At 36.5% G+C, this 27,478-nt stretch overlaps 1 protein-coding gene across 2 annotated transcripts in view; it reads left to right on the plus strand.

Annotated features, from left to right (window-relative positions):
• Positions 1–27,478, plus strand: part of ttyh2 (tweety family member 2) — a 153,274-nt gene that overhangs the window by 34,654 nt on the left and 91,142 nt on the right. For both annotated transcript variants that reach the window (XM_038299282.1, XM_038299283.1), the window contains exons 2-3: positions 8,219–8,391; positions 24,597–24,708. In XM_038299282.1, coding sequence (XP_038155210.1) covers positions 8,219–8,391; positions 24,597–24,708 — 285 coding nt within the window. The remainder of the gene's footprint in view (positions 1–8,218; positions 8,392–24,596; positions 24,709–27,478) is intronic.

Below are 27,478 nucleotides of genomic sequence, written 5' to 3' on the forward strand. Positions count from 1 at the left end.
ATCATTCATTCCATTGGCAAACTATCTCATTTACCTACTCAAATTAAGCTTAAATGCATGTAATTTGAGATATTTTGACTTATTTCTAGATCGTTTTTCCAGTGTGGTTTATTGTGTCCATGGTTTTTGCGCTGCAAATAATGTAAATCTCAATAAGTCATTTTTTCCTTAAAATAAGTGAATTTTTTTCTTGAATTAAGGAGATAAGTGAGACATTTTGCCAATGGAACAAGATAATTTACATATAAAATAAGAAAAAATAATTATATTGTGTTATTTTAAGTGCATACACTGCAAAAACGATCTAGAAATAATATAAAATTTCTTAAATTAAGTGTATTTACCCTTAATTTGAGTAGGTAAATGAGATAGTTTGCCAATGGAATGAGTAATTTTATTCTTAAAATAAGATAATTAGATAATATGAACTTGAAATAAGACGATGCAATTGTGTTTTCTTATTTTAAGTGTAAATTGTCTTGTTCCATTGGCAAAATGTCTCTTTTATCTTCTCAATTCAAGAACAAATGCACTTATTTTAAGAAAAAATGACTTATCTAGATTTAGATTTTTTGCAGTGTATTATCTAATTATCTTATTTTAAGAGTAAAATTACTCGTTCCGTTGGCAGAATATCTTATTTACAATGCAAAAAAGATCTAGAAATAAGTAAAAATCTCTTAAATCAAGTGTATTTATCCTTAATTTGAGTAGGTAAATGAGATAGTTTGCCAATGAAATGAGTATTTTACTCTTAAAATAAGATATTTAGATAAAATGCACTTAAAATAAGACAATGCACTTGTGTTTTCTTATTTTAAATGTAAATTGTCTTGTTCCATTGGCAAAATGTCTCTTATCTCCTCAAATAAAAAATAAATACACTTATTTTAAGAAAAAATGACTCATCTAGACCTTAATTTTTTCCAGTGTACCAGCTGAAATTAATGGTAAATACGGTCAATTTAAGACATTTTTACTCATTTTTAGATTGTTTTTGCAGTGTGAAATAAGAAAAAAACAATGATATTGTGTTATTTCAAGTGCATATTATCTAATTATCTTATTTCAAGAGTAAAATTACTCGTTCCGTTGGCAGATAATCTTATTTACCAGCTGAAATTCATGGTAAATACGGTAAATTTAAGACATTTTTACTCATTTTTAGATTGTTTTTGCAGTGTGTTATCGTATATTTTCTGATCAGTACCATCCTGCAGTTTTAGAGCGCTGCCTGATGAAGACAGATCACAAGACACAAGCCTGGTCACTTAACCCCGCCAGTCACATGCCGTCTATTTCAGATCAACTCTGCTAATTTGCTCTTTCACTCATCATTTGTCTTCGATTTGAGGGATTCAGCGTAGTATGACAGTAACCCAGGGGCCCCTCCGAGCCCCTTCCCCCCCGCACACAAACACATACTTATTTGCTTCTTCCAAATAATCCAAGCACCTCAGACCCAACCCCCTCTGTCTGACAATCATATTATTCCAGAAAGCCCCGCGTCTTCTTTTCACTCGCTGTGCTCCTTTCACTCACACTCTGGTTATGCCTTAAAATTTCATCATTCAAAACATTCATCTTTCAACATTTCCAAACCCAGACATTCAATTATGAGACCTGGAGTCTTTGTGTCTCAGCATTTGCCACCTTCACTCTCTAATCGCTTAAACTGAGGCTAAAACTTGCAGCTTATGTGTTCAGTTTGTATTCAGGCTGCAAGAAGTGTGAGTAGAAACATATTAAAGCAACTATGAGCAAAGTTTTAATCTGATATACAATCATTTATTTTAGGTCAATATTTAGCTGTTCTCTAAAACTGGCCTACACTGCAAAAAATCTAAATCTAGATAAGTAATTTTTTCTTAAAATAAGTGCATTTTTTCTTGAATTGAGAAGATAAAAGAGACATTTTGCCAATGGAACAAGACATTTTACACTTAAAATAAGAAAACACAGTTGAATTCTCTTATTTGAAGTGCATATTATCTAATTATCTTATTTTAAGAGTAAAAATCCTCATTCCATTGGCAAATTATCTAATTTACCTACTCAAATTAAGGGTGAAGACACTTAATTTAAGAAATTTGTACTTACTTCTAGCTCGTTTTTGCAGTGTATGTTTGCACACACTGCAAAAAGTTTTAAACTTAAGTAATTTTTTCTTAAAATAAGTGCATTTTTTCTTGGATTGAGAAGATAAAAGAGACATTTTGCCAATGGAACAAGACAATTTACATTTAAAATAAGAAAAAACACTTTCATCATCTTATTTCAAGTGCATTTTATCTTAATTTGCATTAATTATGTGTTAATTACCTTATTTCAATAGTGAAATTGCTCATTCCATTAGCAAATCCTCTTATTTAACTGCTCATATTACGGGTTCACAGTATTCTGCTAAAATTTAGTTCTAAGATTTCAACTTTCAAAAACCTACAAGCGATAGAGTTGATTTCTTCCTGCTATCATTGCAGCTCCAACCTCTTTACAGGAGAACAGAAGACCTCTCCTATTCAGCCAGGCCAACAATTCCCTCTAACGACCCCCTTTCAGAGACATAGACAGGTATGGGGCATTACAGGCTAACAAAGGGGGGGACCCGTTCATCCGTTTCTATTTGCATGTTTTCTCAACAAAAACCAGGCTTTATTGGGCTGCTGGATAAAATCTGGAACTAAACGCTATTTCTGACATTTTCAATTGAAAATTTCAATTCAATCTAGTTTATTTATATAGCGCCGATTCACAACACAACACTTTACAGTTCACCGGATCATCCAGTCAAATTGATTCATAGTTTTCTATCCAAGGAAAACCAGTTGATTGCATCGACTCATTGAGCTAAGCATGCTTGTAGCGACAGTGGAGAGGAAAAACTCCCATTGAACCAGGCTCAGTGTGAGCGGCCATCTGCTGAGACCCACTGGGGTTCAAGGAGACAGTTTCCTGGATGGGAAGCGAAATGTCTTCAAACTTGGAAACAAAGTCCAGTGGATTTTTTTTTTTTTTTTTATTTAGCTCTAAGGAAGAGTTGAGCTAAAAACCTAAAGTTAGTGGTTCAGTTCAAACTTCTTCCACATAATGATGGGCCCCTGCTGGACGGCTCTTATCACCGGATTAACGCGATCCCCCGCTTCGGTGGGGGGGGAATTAGGAGTACATGGAGATCCAGCAATAAAAGCGATAAAGACAAAAAAAACAACCTTCTATCGGTTTTTAAAACTGCTTCACTGTTCGCTGTGTTCTTGTTGTCATCAGTAACATGCTGGGAGTTCACAGAGTGCAGCGACGCTAACTTTGAAACTCAGGATGATGTAATTCTTCCGTTTCCTGTTTATGATTTGAATCTTTAACCAAACCAAAAATAGAATTGTACAGAGGCGGTGTTAAACTCTCATTGCCTTTACTGACTATTTTTAAAACATCTCGAAACCTTTTTATATAGCAAGGCTTAGGTTTTCACTGGTTTTATTGTATTTTTATTTCCTGTAGGTCTTTTGCTTTAATTATATATATATATATATATATATATATATATATATATATATATATATATATATATATATATATATATTTATATTAGGTATTTGAATTTAGGTTTATTGTTTGCAGCAGGGGCTGAACAGTGATGCAGTGAGTAGCACTGCCGCCTTTCAGCAAGAAGGTTTTCAGTTCGATTCCCTCCCTACGTTACTTTGAAAAAGTAATTAGTTATAGTTACTAGTTACGTCTCCCAAAAAGTAACTGAGTTACTAGCTGAGTTACTCCACAATAAAAGTAACTAGTTACTAGTAAAAGTAACTATTGCGTTACTTTTGCGTTTCTCGCCCCCGTAACCCTCACCACCCAGCCCCCACCTTCTCGCCGTGTGTTTCCAAAGCCAGCTGAATAGAGCGGACGACAAAGACAAGAACCTGCAGAGAGTTTAGCATTTATTGCAACTCAACGTAAATGACATCAGGGGGGGAACGCCATGTGAAGTTTTTTAACAGGGCATTCAGATCTGGTGAGTATATGAAATTAATAACTGGGGATGTCTAATTCTGAAATCCTGTGTGTTTGGGTTGTTATAGATGCTGCAACATCTATCTATCTATCTATCTAGATCTATACTCTGTGTGTGACATGAAATATGGATCTCCATCCCTGCCACAAAGGCCATCAAATAATGTTTAAAATAAAAAATACAGTAGGTTGAAAAGGCAGAGTATCCATCCATCCATCCATCCATCCATCCATCCATCCATCCATCCATCCATCCATCTTTCTCTCTTTCTCCATATAGGCTATCATTTGATCGTTCACGCTCTCCATAGTTCTCCTGTGGCGCGAGCACAGGGCGACTGTTACACGCCTTTAGCGAGCATGCGCGTTTCCTGTCGCTTGCGCGGTGAATCGTGCCGCCTGCGCTGTGTGGAGATGCAGGGGAAACCGTATCTGATTTCAACGTAACACCGGTATTTCCATGTGGAAAACGCTGTTTTGCTGCAGGAGTCCTCCTCACTCTCCATCTCTCTGTGTGTGCTGTACGTTAACACCCGCCAGCAGAAACACCCACCTACCCAACTGACAGACGGAATCTCACTATACATCAGCCAATCTCCTCCTCCCCTCTCTCATGACAAGGCGCGCACGAGTCCTATCATGAAAAAAGGTTCATTGTGCGACCTGAGTAACGCGCAGTAACGGGGTGTCTGCAATGGTAACTGCGCTATAGTTACAGTCAAAGTAATTAGTTAGATTACTCGTTACTTTCAACGCCGTTAGTCCCATCACTGCTGCCCGAGGTCTTTCTGCATGGAGTTTACTTGTTCTCCCTGAGCATGCATGGGTTCTCTCCGGGTACTCCGGCTTCCTCTTAGAGTCCAAAAAATTCACTGTTAGGTTAATTAGCTTCTCTAAATTCTCCTTAGGTGTGAATGGTTGTTTGTCTCTGTGTGGCCCTGCGATGGACTGGAGACCTGTCCAGGGTGGACCCCGCATCTCACCTGTAGACAGCTGTAGATGGGCACCAGCACCCCTCTCTACCCCAGCAGGAATAAGCGTGATGGAAAATGGATTTATGTTTCCAGCAGCACTTTGTTTCAACCTTATGAAGACAGTTTGTATGATATTGATGTTTGCAGCTGAGCCAGATGCAGTTTAATCTGCTGGTTACCCTCAAATTGTCTATTTCCCAGGGTTTAGTTTTTGACAGCATGTCTTTCTCTTTAGAGATTCTGATCTTAACAATAGCGCCACCTATTGCAGCCTCCTTCCCATTGCCCCCCTCCCTCCCAAAAAAAACACAAAGTCAACGATATGCAAATGAATTACGGGCCCAAGAAGATAATGCATTCCTTAAACTTTATTCTATTAATGTGATTGTGTTTTTTTCCATTTTTATTTTATTTCATGTTATATTATGTTTATCAACCATCAGTTAAAAATCAAATGGAGGGAAATAAATCCATAGATATGAGAAAATCGACCTTCTATTTAGTTATTTTTATATTTTTATCTGCACATAACAATATGGAACAGACAGACCTGAAATTCAGACCCTGAAATTCTCTTTATGGAGGAATTATTTCAGTGCATTTTTGTCAAAGTTCAATAAATTAAAAGTTTTGCTTAACATAAAGTGTCTTAAGTGTCTTGGTTTTTGGTATTATTGGATTTACTTTAGGTTGCAGTTTATCTGACACTTTTTAGAATCTGAAATAATCCTGCAGACTTTTTTTTTTTTTTTTCATGGTTTCCATTGGCACAGTCTGGGAAACAGAGCAGACGGCCGTGCATCACAAGGATATCAGACAAAGCGAAATGGAAGAGGGAGTGTTCAAAACGAAAACCAAGAGCCCGGGGCCTAAAGAAGACCATCTGCTCACCGATTAATGAGGAATTCTTTGAAAATCTGTGCTATTTTGGTCACTACACTCGGAAGGTTTGGATTAATTTAACGTTGAGATGAAGTGGATGTAAAGGCAGGTTTGGTTTTCTAGCGGAAGGCCAGAATGCATGTGGGATTGTTAGCATCGCCACCAGTGATTATGATGAAATTACTTCAGGAAATGGGCTGAGAACATTGTTTTATTTTGAGACTTTGAGCACCACTTCAAAGAGGTGGACTAAAAAATGAGCTCAGTGCTTCCTTATTGAAGCCCAAACTGGAAACGCGTCCACCAATCCCTGATCACACTGACTTTATGACTTTACTGACTTTATAAAGGTAAAGATTGTGACTTTCAACATTTTTACACTGCAAAAACAAGGCAAATGAGTAAAAATGACTTAAATGAATTTATTTACCTACCTAAATTAATTAAGTTATTTACCTACTCAAACGAAGTAGGTAAATAAGATGATTTACACGAGTACTAAGAGATTGAAGTTTTTGGGAAGTGACGTTTTTTTGTTTCCGCTCAGCCTATTGACGCCTTGCGGGCATTTAGAAACAGGGAAATTGGCCTTTTATAAAGTCTAAAATATTTTTGACGACCAACCTTTTCCATTTTTTATTTTAATGATAGTAATAATAATAATAATACATTTAATTTCAAAGGTGCCTTTCTGGACACTCTTGGTCACCATACAGAAAATAAAAACACAATGGCAGAAACAAAGTCAAAACTACGGAAGAGGATTAGGGCCACTGGAAAAAAAAAAGTTAACTGATTTTTTTATTTTATTTCAGGGAAAAAAGTCAGAATTCCGACTTTTTTCTCAGAATTCCGACTTTTTTCTCAAAATTCTGACTTTAATCTCGGAATTCTGACTTTTTTCTCAGAATTCTGACTTTAATCTCGGGATTCTGACTTTTTTCTCAAAATTCTGACCCTAATCTCGGAATTCTGACTTTTTTCTCAGAATTCTGACTTTAATCTCGGAATTCTGACTTTTTTCTCAGAATTCCGACTTTTTTCTCAAAATTCTGACTTTTTTCTCGGAATTCCGACTTTTTTCTCAAAATTCTGACTTTAATCTCGGAATTCTGACTTTTTTTCTCAGAATTCTGACTTTAATCTCGGAATTCTGACTTTTTTCTCAAAATTCTGACTTTAATCTCGGAATTCTGACTTTTTTCTCAGAATTCTGACTTTAATCTCGGGATTCTGACTTTTTTCTCAAAATTCTGACCCTAATCTCGGAATTCTGACTTTTTTCTCAGAATTCTGACTTTAATCTCGGAATTCTGACTTTTTTCTCAGAATTCCGACTTTTTTCTCAAAATTCTGACTTTTTTCTCGGAATTCCGACTTTTTTCTCAAAATTCTGACTTTAATCTCGGAATTCTGACTTTTTTTCTCAGAATTCTGACTTTAATCTCGGAATTCTGACTTTTTTCTCAAAATTCTGACCCTAATCTCGGAATTCTGACTTTTTTCTCAGAATTCTGACTTTAATCTCGGAATTCTGACTTTTTTCTCAGAATTCCGACTTTTTTCTCAAAATTCTGACTTTTTTCTCGGAATTCCGACTTTTTTCTCAAAATTCTGACTTTAATCTCGGAATTCTGACTTTTTTCTCAGAATTCTGACTTTAATCTCGGAATTCTTACTTTTTTCTCAGAATTCTGACTTTTTTCTCAGAATTCCGACTTTTTTCTCAAAATTCTGACTTTAATCTCAGAAATTTGACTTTTTTCTCAGAATTCTGACTTTAATCTCGGAATTCCGACTTTTTTCTCAGAATTCTGACTTTTTTCTCAGAATTCCGACTTTTTTCTCAAAATTCTGACTTTAATCTCAGAAATCTGACTTTTTTCTCAAAATTCTGACTTTAATCTCAGAAATCTGACTTTTTTCTCAGAATTCTGACTTTAATCTCGGAGTTCTGACTTTAACTGAAATAAAATTAAAAAATCAGTTAATTTTTTTTTTTTCCCAGTGGCCCTAATCCTCTTCCGTACAAAACACAGAATAAAAACCATTTAAAAAATATCAAGGCTGGGACAGGGAGTCCAAAAACCTTTTAAAATCCAAATCAGGCATACATGCTGCATCTGTAGGAATATCCAGAGGAATTGCTCGGCTCTGCAAGCAATGGATGCCTGTGATGCTTAGATAATAAACTTACATAATCGTTTCACACATAAAGCAATATTTTATCTGAGGAAAAAAACAAAGAAATATTAACATGAGCGGAAACGGGCGGTTCCCTGAATCCCTCAGTGGCTCCCTAACCACCTGTGCACCTTTGAATCATTTTCTCCTCTTCTCTCCCTTTACAGTCTCTCATTTTCCTGGGCTGCGTGGCGGCAGCAGGACTCGGACTCAACCTCCTATGTTTGGCCGTCTACCTGAGCTGCCTGTGCTTCTGTCGCAAAGACGAAGACGAGGAAAGCAAGAAGCCAAACTCCTGCTGCGTCACCTGGTCGGCTGTGGCTGCAGGGCTCATTACATGGTGAGAGGATCAGAAAGAACAAAAAAAAAAAACACTTTGGCCGACTGTATTACTGCGCCTGCATATCTATGTTAATAAGGGTGGCCAGGCAATAACCAATGTGCACTGAGGGGTGGCCGAAAGCGGATACCAGAAAGTCCGGGTCAATCTACAATGTCCCAAAAAGAAAAATGAACAACCACAACATCTATATTTTATATATAAATAAAATCTATACTTTCCTGCACTGGAAATAATCGAAATCTACACTCACTGGCCACTTTATTAGGTACCCCATGCTCGTAACGGGTTGGACCCCCTTTTGCCTTCAGAACTGCCTCAATTCTTGGTGGCATAGATTCAACAAGGTGCTGGAAGCATTCCTCAGGGAGTTTGGTCCATATTGACATGATGGCATCACACAGTTGCCGCAGATTTGTCGGCTGCACATCCATGATGCGAATCTCCCGTTCCACCACATCCCAAAGATGCTCTATTGGATTGAGATCTGGTGACTGTGGAGGCCATTTGAGTACAGTGAACTCATTGTCATGTTCAAGAAACCAGTCTGAGATGATTCCAGCTTTATGACATGGCGCATTATCCTGCTGAAAGTAGCCATCAGAAGTTGGGTACATTGTGGTCATAAAGGGATGGACATGGTCAGCAACAATACTCAGGTAGGCTGTGGCGTTGCAACGATGCTCAATTGGTACCAAGGGGCCCAAAGAGTGCCAAGAAAATATTCCCCACACCATGACACCACCACCACCAGCCTGAACCGTTTATACAAGGCAGGATGGATCCATGCTTTCATGTTGTAGACGCCAAATTCTGACCCTACCATCCGAATGTCGCAGCAGAAATCGAGACTCATCAGACCAGGCAACGTTTTTCCAATCTTCTATTGTCCCATTTCGATGAGCTTGTGCAAATTCTAGCCTCAGTTTCCTGTTCTTAGCTGAAAGGAGTGGCACCCGGTGTGGTCTTCTGCTGCTGTAGCCCATCTGCCTCAAAGTTGGACGTACTGTGCGTTCAGAGATGCTCTTCTGCCCACCTTGGTTGTAACGGGTGGTTATTTGAGTCACTGTTGCCCTTCTATCAGCTCCAACCAGTCTGGCCATTCTCCTCTGACCTCTGGCATCAACAAGGCATTTCCGCCCACAGAACAGCCGCTCACTGGATGTTTTTCTTTTTCGGACCATTCTCTGTAAACCCTAGAGATGGTTGTGCGTGAAAATCCCAGTAGATCAGCAGTTTCTGAAATACTCAGACCAGCCCTTCTGGCACCAACAATCATGCCACGTTCAAAGTCACTCAAATCACCTTTCTTCCCCATACTGATGCTCGCTTTGAACTGCAGGAGATTGTCTTGACCATGTCTACATGCCTAAATGCACTGAGTTGCTGCCATGTGATTGGCTGCTTAGAAATTAAGTGTTAACGAGCAGTTGGACAGGTGTACCTAATAAAGTGGGCGGTGAGTGTAGATAAGTCATCTTTTCTTTAAATGAGTGCATTTGTTCTTGGATATAGGAGGTAAAAGAGACATTTTGCCAATGGAACAAGACAATTTAGACTTAGAATAAGAAAGCAAAATTGCATTGTCTTATTTCAAGTGCATATTATCTAATTATCTAATTTTAAGAGTAAAATTACTCATTCCATTGGCCAACTATGACATTTACCTACTTAAATTCAGGAGAAATACACTTAAGTTAAGACATTTTTACTTATTTCTAGATCGTTTTTTCAGTGTGCAGCCTTTTCTCACAAATAGACGCATATATTTAAACTAGGGATGTCCGGATCTCGAGATCGGATCGGCCCGATCTTTTCCTATTTTCCCGTGATCGGAGATCGGCTACATTACCTGACTAGTCGGCAACTGCCGTAAAGTACCCGCTAGTTACGGTTGACGGTAGTTGTGCAAAGCAATCATGTCAGAGTGTGGAAGCATTTTACTGTCGCCAGTGAAGACTGTCCTAAAGCTACTTGCAATGTCTGCAACATGGCAATTTCAAGAGGACATAGCCGCAGAGCTACATTTAACACCATGAACTTGATTCGTCATTTGAGGACAAAACATGACAATGTGTATGAATTGTTTTGTAAAGCTGCAGAAGGAAAAGTTAATAAAGCAAAGCATCAAACGCTGGACGTTATGAGGAGAGACAAATACTCCGACGGAAATATTAGAGCAAAGAAGATCACAGAAAGGTTGGTCGAATTTATTGCTAGTGACAACTTGACTAATTAAGATATGTGAGTGAGGCATAACTGGAAAGAGCATTGTGGTTATTATAACTAAGTATTCATGTTTGGTTGTTTAGTTGTTTTTAGAGCTACGTACGTGTTTGTTCATGACTCAAGAACGATCTTAATGATTTTAATGTTTCAGTGATCCTGCTACTTTTAAGTTGCACTCCTAAAGTTTTGAATTCATTTGATTTAATTCTGTTTACTTACTTTTTAAGTTGGATTGACATGTTTCAAATTCATTTACTGAATTGTGACTATTTGTCAATCTGTCAACGCCACATTTAAGATGAGCGAGGGCATTTTAAATTTGCTCATTGGTCAGTGCACTTTATTTTTATTGACTTTATGGCAGCCTATATTAATCACTTATAAGCTAAAGGTGGATCTTGGATAGCAATTTCTATTTGATGATACTGTAATTCTGGGTAAGATCTTTAATTCATTGCATTTAAAATAATAATAGTAATGCTTTTTGAGCAAATATTAGTCTAATAAAAAGTTGAGTTACTTGCTCAAAATATATTTGAGTTTTATCAATTTCACTACTAAAGAGAAAATATCGGATCGGATTTGAGGTTAAAAGATCGGATAAGGATTGGAGGCCTAAAATGCTGATCGGGACATCCCTAATTTAAACATCCGTGTCTAAATTAAAGGCGTAGAGGACAAAATTCTTTCAAGTTTGAGTCCTGGGCCGAACATCTTAATCATTACCTACTTTTTTCAATAATCGTTCTGCAAAAAAAACATATTTAAATCTATATATATCTCATTAAATTGATTACTTATTATTAAAGTCTGTTATTTATCTCTGATTTCACTGAAGACTCCTAAAGGATTTCCAAAGACATCATTTTCTGAAAAGAGCATCAATTCTGTATCTTTTTATGTTAGTATATAGATGTGAATAATTAATAAAAGTGTTTTTGTTGTCAAATAACTGTTAATATATGGAAAATTAAAATGTTGAATAAGTTAGAACATTCCACTTAAAAGTAGTACTGCTTCCACCGTCTGAATTAAAGGGAAACAATTGTAGGTGGGGGGCAAAGGATTGATTAAGGGTGGCCATGGCCCCCCATCTAGCTCCGCCCCTGCTGTAATGTTTGTCTTTGACTTTGTTTGGACTTAACTCAGGTTTTTATTAATTTCTTCTTTCTAATTCTCCTCATTTCCCTTCAGTTTCTTTATTTTGGTACTTTTCCATCAACCGTTTTTATTTTAAATTTTCCAAATACTGAAAAAGTGGCTCTACAATCAGACAGTCGGCCTCCATTTTTCTTTTGATGAACTCAGTCTTTGATCTGCCTCTACTGTAGAAATTCTCTTTGAACTGTTAGAAATGGTGGATATCATTGCTCTGATGAGCTTTAGTCTTTGAATATCTTTATAGGATTTGGTTTTTAAAAGGTCACACAGAAAGAAAAAAAAAAAAAAAGGATTTGCGTTTCATGTCATTAACAAACCAACCGGCTCTAATGTTTGGGCCTCAGATTTGTCCCGGTCATCTTTCTTTCACATCTGAGTTTTAAAGTTATAGAGAAATGTTTTCTGTTCGCTTAGCGGAGATATGGATGTTTGATTGTGTTTTCCATGCAGAGAGAGAATAATCGACTATAACGGTGCCGTTTATTTAAGCATCATGTGCAGAAATAAGCAGAGTTTTATGAGAGTAACACAGAAAAGGCAAAAGAAGCTGAATGGTTTCTATGTCAAGGTTTGATGGATGGTGATAATAGATTCTCTATCGGTCTCTTTATGATGCCTGTGAAATATTTCCCAGTTTAATGCTGGCATCCAGTAGAGACCTTGATTTATGCTGGTAGACAGACGGGGCATCCGCTTTTCTCCAGAGAAGAAAAATGCTTCTAATCCAGATTTAATTCACTATCTCTCTGTCTAAGAGCATAGTAAACTAATGTGGATCAGCAATCAATCACTGGAAAAAATGGAAATCTAAATAAGTCATTTTTTCTTAAAATAAGTGCATTTGTTCTTGGATTAAGGAGGTAAAAGCGACATTTTGCCAATGGAACAAGACAATTTACACTTAAAATAAGAAAAGACAATTACATTGTCTTATTTCAAGTGCATGTTATCTAATTATCTTATTTTAAAAGTAAAAATACTCATTCCATTGGCAAACTACCTAATTTACCTACTCAAATTAAGAGTAAATACACTTAATTTAAGAAATTTTTATTTATTTGTAGATTCTTTTTCCATCCATCCAGAAAAATATGGATATGCTGCAATTTAAATATAGCATAGCATATCTCATTTACCTATTTAAAATAAGGGTAAATGCACTTAATTTAAGGATTTTTTACTTATTTATAGATCGTTTTTCCGGTGTAAGAGCATAGTAAACTAATGGGGATCAGCAATCAATCACTGGAGAAAAATGGAAATCTAAATAAGTAATTTTTGCTCAAATTAAGTGAATTTTTTCTTGAATTGAGGAGGTAATTGAGACACTTTGCCAATGGAACAAGACAATTTACATTTAAAATAAGAAAGAAACAATTGCTTTGTCTTATTTCAAGTGCACATTATCTAATTATCTTATTTTAAGAGTAAAAATACTAATTCCATTGGCAAATCATCTTATTTACCTGCTCAAATTAAGGCTAAATACACTTAATTTAAATTTTTTTTAACTTATTTCTAGATGTTTTTTGCAGTGATCAAACCTTCACTGGAAAAACGATCTAGAAATAGTCAAAAATGTCTTAAATTAAGTGTATTTTTCCTTAATTTGAGAATAATTTGCCAATGGAATGTGTATTTTTACTCTTAAAATAAGATAATTAGATAATATGCACTTGGAATAAGACAATGCAATTGAGTTTTCTTATTTTAAATGTAAATTGTCTTGTTTCATTGGCAAAATGTCTCTTTTACCTCCTCAATCTAAGAACAAATGCACTTATTTTAAGAAAAAATGACTTATCTAGATTTCTATTTTTTCCAGTGTTCTTTTACAGGCTGCGTTCACACTGCAGGCATTGATCCTCAATTCGTTTTTTATTATAAAATCCGATTCTTTTGCATGGTCCTATTTCCAAGTATATCCCACTTGTATGTGATCTCCAGTCTGAACTGCATTCATACAACTTCAGCGTCCCGCATGCGCAGTAGAGGACTCAGTGATGTCACAAGCGAGCGTGCTCGTTTCCGTGTTTATGGAGGTAAACATGGATGGTAGTGCTGGATCGCATCTTGTGATCTTTCATTTCTTTGCCAACCTCAGCCAGTGCATCAACAACACTGTCTTTCCAAGAAGGTTGAAAATAAAGATTCACTTTATCGTCCGCTATTGGTTGTTTTTTGGGTTTTTTTCAGCTTTTTATTGTCATTCCACCGTCACAAGTAACAACAAACTTGTGTATTTAACCCATCCACTTAGGGAGCAGTGGGCTGCCATTGTGCGGAGCCTGGGGAGCAGTGAGGGGTAAAGGGTCTTCGCTCAGGGATCCACAGTGGCAGTCTGTGGGAGTGGGGCTCCAAATCAGAACCTCGGGATTCCAATCTCAATGCCCTAAACACTAGGCCGTACGTATTTGTACGAAAAGTAATCTTTAAACTACCTAAACAGGCATGTATCCCTTTAGTCATGTACAAAAAAACTATTTAATTACTTATTTTTCGAAGTTTTTTGAAGCGTATGGCGATTTGACCTGTTTTTTATAAATAATATATATCGAACAATAAAAAAAGTTAAACAAAAGTAAAACTCCAAAAACATAAATCCACAAAAGTCTAAAAATAACAAAGACCAGGCCAATTAGCCGATTTGGAGCAGGTGGGAACAGAGGAGGCAAGAAGGGAGAAAAGGAGACTGACACAAGAGGGCAAACAGGAAATATCTAAGAACTCAAATACAATCAAAAATAAAAAGAACACAAAAATGGAATATATATCGAACTAAACGCTATTTCTGACATTTTGAATTGAAAAAGCTTCCTGGATGGGAAGCGAAACATCTTCAAACTTGGAAACAAAGTCCAGTTGATTGTTTTTCTTCTTTTTTTGGAATTCCTAAGGGATGCAACCCCAAAAAATCGACATTGGAACGGATTTGGCCGTATTGAACTTTGCAGGCACACTTCTACAACTACAACTCATTTAGTTTGGAAACTCAACGAGTTAATCAGTGATTTAATAACATGAGTTTCAAACATAGACAAACACACACTGCAAAAAATGTAAATCTCAGTAAGTAATTTTTTCTTAAAGTGCTTTTTCTCTTGAATTGAGGAGGTAAATGCCAATCAAACAAGACAATTTACATTTAAAATAAGAAAAAACTATTGCATTGTCTTATTTCAAGTGCATATTATCTAATTATCTTATTTTAAGAGTAAATATACTTATTGTATTGACAAATTATCTTATTTACCTGCTCAAATTAAGTGTAGATACACTTAATTTAAGACATTTTTACTTTTTTCTAGTTTTTGCAGCAGTGACGTGCGGTGAGGTTCATAGCTGGTGAGGCACTGACGTCATCAGAATCAGATTTGCAAATAGATGCATAGATTGACAGCAGTTTACAGGTTATGTTTCACTTCTGCATCCTTACACATACAAACTGTAGCTCACAAAACACACATTTCCTTAAAAAACAAAACAAAATAAATGTTATTACTGTCTTACCTTTACTTATAAATGAATAGAAGTCCTCCTTATCTTCCTTCAGTTTTAAAAGTCTCTCTGTCTCAATGGAGATCACTGCCAGGGAAGAAAGCCTTCCTTGATCCGTCCTGTTCCTGCCTTATGTTTTCAGTCTCTTGAGCACCCCCTGCCATGAGGCAAGAGAACTGCCTGCCTCACCTCGAACTTGTTCTCTGCCGTTTATAATCGCTCATTACACGAAACACGTTACACAAACACAGTTGGTGACAAAAAGCTCTGTACATTATATACATAAGCCAAATTATTAGAAATAAGTTCACATATTACATTTGTTTAAACCATTTTATTGACGCCGTACAGCAACATGCTCTCTCCGCTTTGCAGCCAGCGCAGAGCCAGGGGTTGCGCAATCCAAGGTGAGGCAGAGCTCGCTGCTGCCTCACCGGCATCGCTTCCAAGCATTTGAATGGGAAAATAAGAAAATTCAGCGATTTTGAACAAATAAAAATCGAAATTGGTGAAGCTACATGAAAAATTAATATTTTTTAGTACAAACCACCGGATGAATATAACAATTTAAATTACTTTATGATTATATATTTTCTTTCTTTCCATGATGGCTGGTGAGGCACTGCCTCACCTGCCTCCCCTGACCGCACGTCACTGTTTTGCAGTGTATCCTAACCTGCACTGCGAAAATGATCTAGAAATACGTAAAATTTTCTTAAATCAAGTGTACCTATTCCTAATTTCAGTAGGTAATTAAGCACTGCAAAAAATTGAAATCAACCAAGTCATTATGTGTTAAAATAAGTGCATTTGTTCTTGAATTAAGGAGGTAAGTGAGACACTTTGCCACACAAACAAGACAATTTACATTTAAAATAAGAAAAAACAATTGCATTGTTTTTATTTCAAGTGCGTATTATCTAATTATCTTATTTTAAGAGTAAAAATACTCATTCCATTGGCAAATTATCTAATTTACCTGCTCAAATTACAGCTAAATACACTTAATTTCAGACATTTTTGCTTATATCTTGATTGTTTTGTAGTGCAATTAAGATAGAAGCCACCCACAGCCCCAAATGGTTAAGGGTTACACTGTAAAAACGATCTAGAAATAAGTAAAACATTACTAAAATTAAGTGTATTTACCCTCAATGTGAGCAAGTAAATGAGATAGTTTGCCAATGGAATGAGTATTTTTACTCTTAAAATAAGATAATTAGATAAAATGCACTTGAAATAAGACAATGCAATTGTGTTTTCTTATTGCAAATGTAAATTGTCTTGTTCCATTGGCAACATTTTCTCTTTTTCTTCCTAACTCTAAGAACAAATACACTTATTTTAAGAAATAATTACTTATCTAGTTTTTGATTTTTTTCCAGTGTAGAGATAATTATTTTATCTTTAATTTTAAGATTCACTGACAAAGTGTTTCTTTCTGTTTCTGCTTCTCTAGTTTGGTTCTGTTTTATAAAAAAAAAAAAACTCAAACCAATTTCCTCAAACCATGACCTAAGGAGGACAAACAAAAGAAACCCATTTACTTGGCGTGATCGAACTTTAGTCGTTTTTTTTCCTATTCTCGGTAAAAACGAGCCGAATTGGTTCATTTTCGACATTGAATATAGTTAAAGGAAGTCATGGACCGTTCTAGCGTTGCTCCAACGTCAGCAGATCAGCTCTGTTGATAGGATGGGAGTCCACAAAGTAAATAATTCAATTAGTAACGAGAACAGAAGACTGGACCATGTGACAGCCATGGATGTCCACTGCTGGGAAATATTAAATTAAAAGAATTAGCAGCAGTGCTGGTTTTTAAGTCGATTTCAGAAGCTCACCGTGTAAAATTCACTAGAGCCTTCAGCACTGCTGCCTTTAAAAGAGAAACGAAGCTGGGAATCACTTTACTGATCTATGTCCGTTTAGTGATTTATTTTTTATGTAACCAACAATGCTATACGGAAGAGGATTAGGGCCACTGAAAAAAAAAATGTTAACTGATTTTTTTTTCTTTTTTTTTCAGTATAGTACTGTATGGGAAAAAAGTCAGAATTCTGACTTTTTTTAATTGTCAGAATTCAGAGATTAAAGTCAGAATTCTGAGGAAAAAAGTCAGAATTTTGAGAAAAAAATCAGAATTCTGAAAAAAAAGTCAGAATTCTGAGAAAAAAAGTCAGAATTCTGAGAAAAAAGTCAGAATTCTGAGAAAAAAAAAGTCAGAATTCTGAGATTAAAGTCAGAATTCTGAGATTAAAGTCAGAATACTGAGATTAAAGTCAGAATTCTGAGAAAAAAAGTCAGAATTCTGACTTTTTTCTCATGTTAAACTGAAATAAAATTTAAAAAATCAGTCAACTTTTTTTCTTTTTTTTTTCTTTTTCAGTGGCCCTAATACTCTCCGTAATGCTAAGACAAATCTCACACCCGGGAACTTTACAAAACATTTATTCTACAAACCAAGAAAATTTCATTCTTCATACTGATAAAAAATAATACTTTGCATTTTGACATGTTTAGTATTTGGGCTTTTTTCATAAATAGCTGAACATAAATCATTTATATTAGATAATTACCATATACAGAAGACATAACATAATTCAGTTTAATTCAGTTTATTTCTATAGCTATTAGGAATTCTACAACATCGCTGTATTAAAGCTGTAATTTTACTGAATTTAAGGATAAAAAAATGCATTATAATGTTGAATATGTTTTGGCGCCAGAACTCTTTACTCTTTGGGTGAAGCTTTTGAAGTTTAACATATGATTTTTGAATTAAAAGCATAAAAATTGACATTATTGTGTTCTTTATTATATACAATAAAACTTTAAACACTAAGTGGAGGCTGCAGCGCCTCAGACTGGAATGGAAATGTTAATTATTTGCCTAAAAGCTGTACTAAACAAAGTTTTGTTGTTGTATACACTCTGTGTATACAAAAAAGATGATAAAAGTTGTCTAAGATGAGTAAAAATAAAAGCTTAAAGCCCAAAGTAACTCAGGATAAAATACATAAATGGATGCCATAGCCTTAAAATGTTTTTTAGCACATTTTTTTTAGCTCTTCCAAAGAGAAACTGTTTCTTGGCAATCTAATACTGTTTTCTTATTTTATGTGAGTTATCCAAGTTTAGTGCATTGTTAAGGGGGTATTTTATGTGTTGAACCAAGAAAAACTCCTTCAGTTTGTGAATTGAAAGGTAATGTGATTATCGATCCGAAAGAGTCCCCTGTTAGTCTCTATTAAAACACAATGCCAGCAGCAGACGCCTTAGAATCATCTGATGGGGTCATATGGAATATCACCTTTGTTGAATGAAATTCCACAAGAAATCCAATCTGTCTTAGTAGGACTCAGAGGATTAGACTTAAAGGTATAGAGGATGAATTTTCATTTCCGAGTGGATCATCTTAATAAGCCGTCCTCCTAATTGCCAATCATTCTGGTGATATGTTTACGTAAGGACGTTACGTCCTACGCGCTCGTCCCGTTAGCGATCTATTTCTGTGAATTTCTTTCCCCTTTAAATGAAGGTCACGTCCCAAAGGGGATGACTAGTTTTTGAAAGTAATGTGTGTCATTTGTCACTTTTAGTTGGTAACATAAGGGGAGAAAAAAAAAAATCAATAAATCATATTTGGTAGAAAAAAAAAATGTGATTAGATTTTTGAGCCATATTGCCCAGCGGTAGCTGCAGGTCTACCACCCATCGATGACCCTGAACACACAGTCATAACCACGGCTTAGAGACGTGGATTTTCTGAACTGCAAACCGAAGTCAGCCATTTTTATCAGGTGTGTTGAAGCAGAAACGTACGGAAGAGGATTAGGGCCACTGAAAAAAAAAAAAAGGTTAACTGATTTTTAAATTTTATTTCAGTTTAACATGGGAAAAAAGTCAGAATTCTGACTTTTTTCTCAAAATTCTGAGATTAAAGTCAGAATTCTGACTTTTTTCCCATACTATACTGAAATAAAATAAAAAAATCAGTTAACTTTTTTTTTTTTTCAGTGGCCCTAATCCTCTTCCGTAGAAACGGCACCTAAAGTATGCAGCAATATAATTACAAAAAGGTAAAAAAAAAAAAAAGAAATCCACTGGACTTTGTTTCCACATTTGAAGAAGTTTCTTTTCTCATCCAGGAAGCTTTTTCAATTCAAAATGTCAGAAATAGCGTTGAGTTCCATATTTTTCTTTTTCTGTACAAAGTTCCCTTTTGATTACTTTAAATTAGTTTAGAATCTGATGTGAGAAATCATTATTAGTTTTCAGAGGTGTCAAGTAGCAAAGTATAAATACTTCATTACTCTACCTAAGTACACTTTTTAGGTATCTATACTTTACTCAATTACTTATTTTTCTTCCTACTTCTGACTTCTACTCATTACATTTTCACACAAGTATCTGTACTTTCTATTCCTTACATTTTTAAAACAAACGCTCTCGTTACTCTCACTGGAAAAACTATCAAGAAATCAGTAAAAATGTCTAAAATTAAGTGCATTTAACCTTCATTTCAGTCGGTAAATGAGATAGTTTGCCAATGGAATTAGTATTTTTACTCTTAAAATAAGATAATTGGATAATATGTTCTTGTAATAAGACAATTTAATGGTGTTTTCTTATTTTAAGTGTAAATTGTCTCGTTCCATTGGCAAAATGTCTGTTTTGCCTTCTTAATCCAAGAACAAATGCGCTTATTTTAAGAAAAAATGACTCACCTAGATTTAAATTTTTTCCAGTGCTTGGCTTCGGTTTAATGTTTCTAAATCTTTATTTCCCATCATGTGCTCCATCCAATGCAGATCATTGGCTCCACCCACATCTAGTGAAAACTAGTGTGATTGGATGAGTCATAGAACGCAAACACTCATTGGTTAGCTAAAGGAAATCATCAGAAGCAAGCAGGTGTTCTTCAAACTGCTAACGTGAATTGTCTATGCCATGCTACAATGTGGGATTCAGAAAAAGATGTTGAAATGTCTGAAAGGTCGGACACAGGCGAGAGCGTATCGGGAGACGGAGACCAACAAGACCTCCCTCATCCTTGGCCCTATCTCAGAGAATTTTCTTCCAAATAGTCGTCAAATTGAGTTTTCAGTTCATATAGTGCCATCTGGCTGTTTTTTTTAAAGGTTACTTTATACTTTTATACTTTAAGTAGTTTTTGGACCACATACTTTTTCACTTTTACTTGAGTGAAGAGGTCAAGTTGATACTTCAACTTTTACCAGAGTGTTTTTTAAACTGAACTTTTGACACCACGGCTAGTTTTACAGAAAGTACACTCTTTAGATTTGGGAAATAACCCCTCAGCTTCTTTCAGAGTCAAATAAAATAATTTTATAATTTAAAGATTTTTCTTAGCCAGTTTTTTCTCTAATGACATCTAGATATATACATAGAATTTGGATAGTTTTAAAGAAGACTTATTACGAAATCAGACCATGTGAAACTACACTGGAAAAAAAATCTATATCTAGATAAGTCATTTTTTCTTAAAATAAGTGCATTTGTTCTTGAATTTAGGAGGTAAAAGAGACATTTTGCCAATGGAGCAAGATGATATACATTTAAAACAAGAAAACACAATTGCATTGTCTTATTTCAAGTGAATTTTATCTAAATATCTAATTTTAAGAGTAAAAATAGTAATTTAGTTGGCAAATCTTCCCATTTGCCTACTCAAACTAAGGGTAAGTAAACTTAATTTAGTGTAAAACTTTTCCACTTAAGGAGGCTTGATAGAGCAGATTGACAGATGACATTTTATTTTATTTTTTTATCTTAAATGTAAAATGTTCATATATTTTTCTACAATTTAGGTATGATTACTGCTTTAATTAATTTGTACATTGGAGTAACTTCGCTGTCATTCATACATGCCTTTACGCAACATTTTGCAAATGTCTCTTATTTTGTCCACACCTTTATTTTTGGTACTATGGTCACTGGAAAAACGATCTAGAAATAAGTAAAGGTTTCTTAAATTAAGTGTATTTACACTTAATTTGAGTAGGTAAATGAGATAGTTTGCCAATGGAATGGAAATTTTTACTCTTAAAATAAGATAATTAGATAATATGCACTTAAAATAAGAAAATGCAATTGTGTTTTCTTATTTTAAGTGTAAATTGTACTTGCACTTATTTTAAGAAAAAACGACTCATCTAGATTTTAATTTTTTTCAGTGGTGTTCAGCTAATGGATTAGTCAAAGACTTTTACATGCCGGCACAATCCTAAGAAAAGCTGCTGTCTGGACAGCTGTACAACAGGCAGAAAGTGAAAGGAAAGTCCCCAAAAGGTTTAATAAACAGGCAGCACACTGAGGAACTTCAAATAAATATATAGGGGAAGGGAATAATGAGATAGATGAAGGTTTAACAGAAATAAATAGTGAATTGTCTTGGTTTTATCTCTGAGTTTTCATTGGTCTTATTTCCATTTTTTGTGTTCTTTTTATTTTTGATTGTATTTGAGTTCTTAGATATTTCCTGTTTGCCCTCTTGTGTCAGTCTCCTTTTCTCACTGCAAAAAATCTAACTCTAGATAAGTCCGTTTTTCTTAAAATAAGTGCATTTGTTCTTGAATTGAGGAGGTAAAAGAGACATTTTGCCAATGGAACAAGACAATTTACACTTAAAATAAGAAAACACAATTGCATTGTCTTATTTTAAGTGCATATTATCTAATTATCTTATTTTAAGAGTAAAATAACTCATTCCATTGGCAAACTGTCTCATTTACCTACTCAAATTAAGGGTGAATACACTTAATTTAAGAAAGTTTTACTTATTTCTAGATCGTTTTTGCAGTGCTCCCAGCTCCCTTCTTGCCTCCTCTGTTCCCACCTGCTCCCAATCGGCTAATTGGCCTGGTCTTTGTTATTTTTAGACTTTTGTGGATTTATGTTTTTGGAGTTTTACTTCTGATGAACTTTTTTTTAATTAAACCTTCAAGTAACCACCTCAAGTTTTTGTGTCTGCATTTGGGTCCGGTCAAACCTCCAGCCCCACCTTGACACAAAAATATTTCATCATTTAGAATTAGTTGGTCAATTTTAATTCAAACCCATTGTCCTTTAGTTTGAAATATTTAAAGTAAAAATATCATCTGTCATGTTTAATATTCTGTCATATTAAGTTGTATATTCTCATACACTGGAAAAACAATCTAGAAATGAGTAAAAATGTATTAAATAAAAATTATTTAACCTTATTTTGAGTAAGTAAATGAGCTAGTTTGCCAATGGAATGAGTATTTTTACTCTTAAAATAAGATATTTAGATAAAATGCACTTGAAATAAGACCTTGGAACGGTGTTTTTCTTATTTTAAATGTAAAATGTCTCTTTTACCTTTTCAGTTCAAGAACAAATGCACTTATTTTAAGAAAAAATGACTTATCTAGATTTAGATTTTTCCGGTGTACTCACTGGTGTAGGTAGTGATTTTATTAGACCTTTGCAATCTGCTCTTATGTTCATTTGGTATTTTCTCCACCTTTGCCTCTGAGAGTTTGGACAAAACGGTGAAATTGACAGGTCTGTCTGCAGGGGGTTATTAATGAGACCGGGTCTTTTTGCTGCATTAATTAGATAAAAACAGCTCCTGCTGCTCACTTTTATCCAAAGATAGCTTCCACTACTGTCATTACTGTGATTTTAACACCGACAATAAGTTTTAATGAGGTTTAACAAATGTTCTCCTGTTGTTATTGACCTGATCTATCTTGGCGTGTATCTGGAGCATGTTCCCTAATGGGAAAAATATGGATTCCTGCAGGTTGAGCACTGTTTGTGTCAGCTGGCAGGGTTTGCAGATCTAACACCTTTGTTCACTGCCTTGGCAATTTGTGCAATTTAGTGCAGAAAGCCCTAAAAAGAAAAAGGCTACGACGTAGTTGGACAAAGACATGGCTGAGCAAACGTGGCTACTATGGTCTGTCAGTTTTACAGAAAATCTCCCTTTCATTCATTGCCCCCCCTTCTCATCTGAAAAAAGAAGAATCCGATTTGCCCACGACCGCCTTACGATTGCCGACTGAATTTCAAATGTTTGATTTTCTCCTGACCTTACGATTTCTGATGGGGAGGTGGTCGTTAGAGGCTGATCGTCCCTCGTTACCCCCTGTACACTACACCACGCACCATCAGGCTGATTGAAAAATTCTTGCCCGACTGGAGAATCGGCCCAAAAATCGTACAATGTATACCCGAATTTATATTTCCTGACACACAAACAATGAAAGCTCAGAGCAAGTTTGCAGTGTTCCATTGAAGTCTTGCTCTCTGTCACACTCGCTCAGCCTGATACTGCGTTCACACCGGACGCAGCAGAAGCAGCGAGTTGACATGCAAAGTCAATGGTTGACGCGCGTCAAGGCGCAGCAAAATGTCCCGCGGCGCGTTTTGAGCAGCTGAAGCAGCGCGTCAGGAGCGTTTAAGCATCTGACGCGCATGACGCGCCGCATCAACCAATCAGAGAAGCTGATCTGGGAGCTAGCCGTGAGACAGACACATCGCTGATGATACAGAGCGCTGTGATCACTCCTCTGAAACAGTTTATTGACGCATAAATTAACTTACAATGCTGAAAACTGACAGAATATGTTGGCTTTTATTATCCTGCTGCCTGCAGTTTGGATTATTTAGATGAAAAACACCTACCACCTGCCGCGGTGAACCGCGAGGAGGCGACCCGGCCAGAGGCTGCTTTTGAATGGGATTCCTACTGACAGCGCAACGCTGGTATGTGGGGGTCTGAGCGGCTTCGACAGAAATAATCTTGGAAGGCAGGATGGTAATGACTGGATGAACTGACTGCACTGATTAAGTTTTCAGGTGGATTTTCTCACTTAAAAACATATTAAAACTACTTTATTCCCACTGATCACAGCAAATATAGCTGCAAGGCAAAGAATGGATAGAGTAGCTCCGCCCAACACGCGTCAGACACACTTTTTGCACAGCAAAGCTGCTTCAGCCGCGCGTCAGAACTAACTGGTACAAGCAGCAAAAATTAAGCAGCAGACGTGATTTTGCTGCTCCTGCTGCGTCCGGTGTGAACGTAGCATGAGTCTTTCTAAATAGCTTTCTATACCTTCTGTCCTTCCCTTGACTTCCTCACTGATGATGAGTGTAGCTGATGTTCAGTAATCACCTACACTCACATACTTGGTTTTGGTTTTAATTGCAGCAACTGAACATCAAAGCCCAAACTGGGATTTGTACCCACAAACCCACCTATTTATTGCTCCACTCAGTGATTAATCAAAGACCTACCTGTCCTTCTCCTCTTTTCCCTGCAGCATCTCTGTGGGTGTAGGTTTCTATGGCAACAGTGAGACCAATGACGGCGTGTACCAGCTGACCTACTCCCTGTACAATGCCAACCACACCCTGGGTGGTGTCGACAGCCTGGTAGGTTCAACAGTGAATGCCTTATAATGAAGCGACACGATGAGGGGGTTGACCCAGAAGAGACCGGTTTCAGGCTGTATTTAGAAAATGTCATTTTTAGCTACCAAACACACACCTGAGCAAAGGGAAAATCTCAAAGGAACCTAGCTTACTGTGTCTTTTATGGTTGTTTAGTCTTTTCTATGATATTTGTTGTGTTTTTTTGTTTATTATAAATCCAATGTTGACAAATTGACACACTGTAAACACACCAAAAAGCTCCCAAAGTCCCTGTGGTCTCAGCGAAAGACAAAGCACTCCACTCTCCCCCACTCGGCTTGTGTGAACATGATGTTATTTTTACCCTCCCATCACTCAGATGTCTACATGAAGGTTACAGCTATAACATTTCCTAATAATGAAGTGGCATTTTTTCTGCTTTAGATCAGATTTTGACTAAAATTCACCCTCAGTACTGTTTCCTGTTTGCATTAAAAGTTTCTGTGTGCTCTTATCAAACACAATAAGGAAGTCCTATTTAAATTTTTAAATATTTTGGCTTAAACATGTATATAAATGTACTCTTTATCAGAAAATATATATATTTTTTCCGTTATCTTCTGCAGGCCAGTTAGTTCTACGTCAGCCTGAACACCTAAATTCGGCCAATCATATATCAACGGTCATCTGTCAATCACATTTTTTGGTCATAGCATCTTGATTCATATGTCGCAGCTAATATACGCAACGGTTGAAACCAGAATCCTTTCCTTTCCCATTGAGTTGCGTCCCAGTGTTCACGGGGATGGACGTCTGTGTCTTCGGCAGGCGTAGAGCTAAATGAACTGGCAGCGTTGCGAGGCAAGGGCTCAAACATGTACGGCTGGAAGCCTTCTACACCAAACCAAGCTTCTGCCGCCCTGGCGTCCTCTTCCACAACATCTTCGTCCCCGCTCTCCTCCTCTAAATAAAAAATGGATGACGGAGGAGACTCATCCACGACCTCCGACACTAAACTCTCCTCCTCTTGCATGTTTCCGCTGTCCATAGCGTTCCTTGACAGCGTCGTTTCTAAGTCACCAATTTAGTGCTACTTGGTCCCAATGGAATTTCCCATTGGGAACCTGCTAGCACTAAGTTGCTAACTGGTTAGCAAGATGCTTCCAACAAACTGGCCACAATCAAACTTGCTTGTTGACCTTCCGCCACAACAATCCCGCCCCCTTGATAAACGACCAATCACATTCACTTTATTCACTTGTGTAAAGTCGGGCACCACTCGGGGGAATCCAGAACTGCAACTCAGGAGCTGCAGCCACTTTCCTATGACTTAAATTCAAATAAATTAAGTAGTTTATAGTAGTAGTAGTAGTAGTCAATAGTCCAGCCTTGAAGTAACAAATGCATGGACTAGTTTCTCAGCATCACCCCTGGACAGGAGATTTCAAATTTTTGCAATGTTCCTCAGATGAAAGAAGGAAATTCTAGAAACCTCTTTGATCTGGGATTTAAATGACAGGTCCTGATCAAAAACAACACCAAGATTTTTTACTTTATTATCTGAAATCAGTTTAATCCCATCCAAATGAAGTGACTGACTAATCAGCTTCTTTCAAAGACTCTGGTCCAAAGACTATAACTTCTGTTTTGTCCGCATTCAGAAGCAGAAAGTTAAGAGTCATCCAGGTTTTTATGTCTTCAGACATGCCTGTAATCTATGTAATGGGTTAGCTTCATCTGGATTTATAGACAGATATAGCTGGGTATCATCAGCATAACAGTGGAAATTAATCCCATGCTGTCTAATAACTCTACCGATTGGGAGCATGTATAAAGTAAAGAGAATTGGTCCTAGCACTGATCCCTGTGGTACTCCACAGGTAACCTTTGAGCATGAGGAAGATTTGTCATTAATATGAACAAACTGAAATCGATCAGATAGATAAGATTTAAACCAGTCTAGAGCTGTTCCTTTAATTCCAACAAAATATTCAAGTCTTTCTAAAATAATATTATGATCAACTGTTTCAAATGCAGCACTGAGATCCAATAAGTCCATTATCTGAGGCCATGAGAATATCATTAGTGACTTTCACCAGAGCTGTTTCAGTGCTATGATGAGCTCTAAAGCCAGACTGAAACTCTTCAAAAAGTTCACTTCAAAAGATCGCACACTTGTTTGGCAACTACTTTCTCAAGAATTTTAGATTAGAAAGGAAGATCGGATATAGGTCTATAATTGACCAAGTCATTTGGATTAAAGTTGCATTGCAGCAAGAAGGTTCCAGGTTCGATTTCTGGTCTGGGGTCTTTCTGCTTGGAGTCTGCATGTTCTCCCTGAGCATGCGTGGGTTCTCTCCGGGTACTCCGGCTTCCTCCCACAGTCCAAAAACATGACTGTTGGTTAATTGGCTTCTCTAAATTCTCCTTAGGTGTGAGTGTGTGTGGAAATGGTTGTTGGTCCTGTTTGTCTCTGTGTTGTCCTGCGATGGACTGGCGACCTGTCCAGGGTGGACCCCACCTCTTGCCCAGAGACAGCTGCACCAGCAGCCCCCGCTTGGGACAAGCATGACGGAAAATGGGTGGATGGATGAAATAAGAAATGTTTGTCCTTAAACAGGGAAGAGATCACAGCTCATCACAAAAGCAGCATTTTGTTTAATTCTTGCAAATGTTGAGAATAATCTCAGAGAAAGACATCCGTCTAAAAAGCGTTCAGTATGTCCTAACCCAGGGGGGGAAAAACCTGCTCGCATAAGACATCAGTTGACCGTTTCCACTTATACAAAAA

Source organism: Cyprinodon tularosa, unplaced genomic scaffold, assembly GCF_016077235.1.
Source record: "Cyprinodon tularosa strain WSP-4 unplaced genomic scaffold, ASM1607723v1 ctg422, whole genome shotgun sequence".
Lineage (NCBI taxonomy): Eukaryota > Metazoa > Chordata > Actinopteri > Cyprinodontiformes > Cyprinodontidae > Cyprinodon > Cyprinodon tularosa.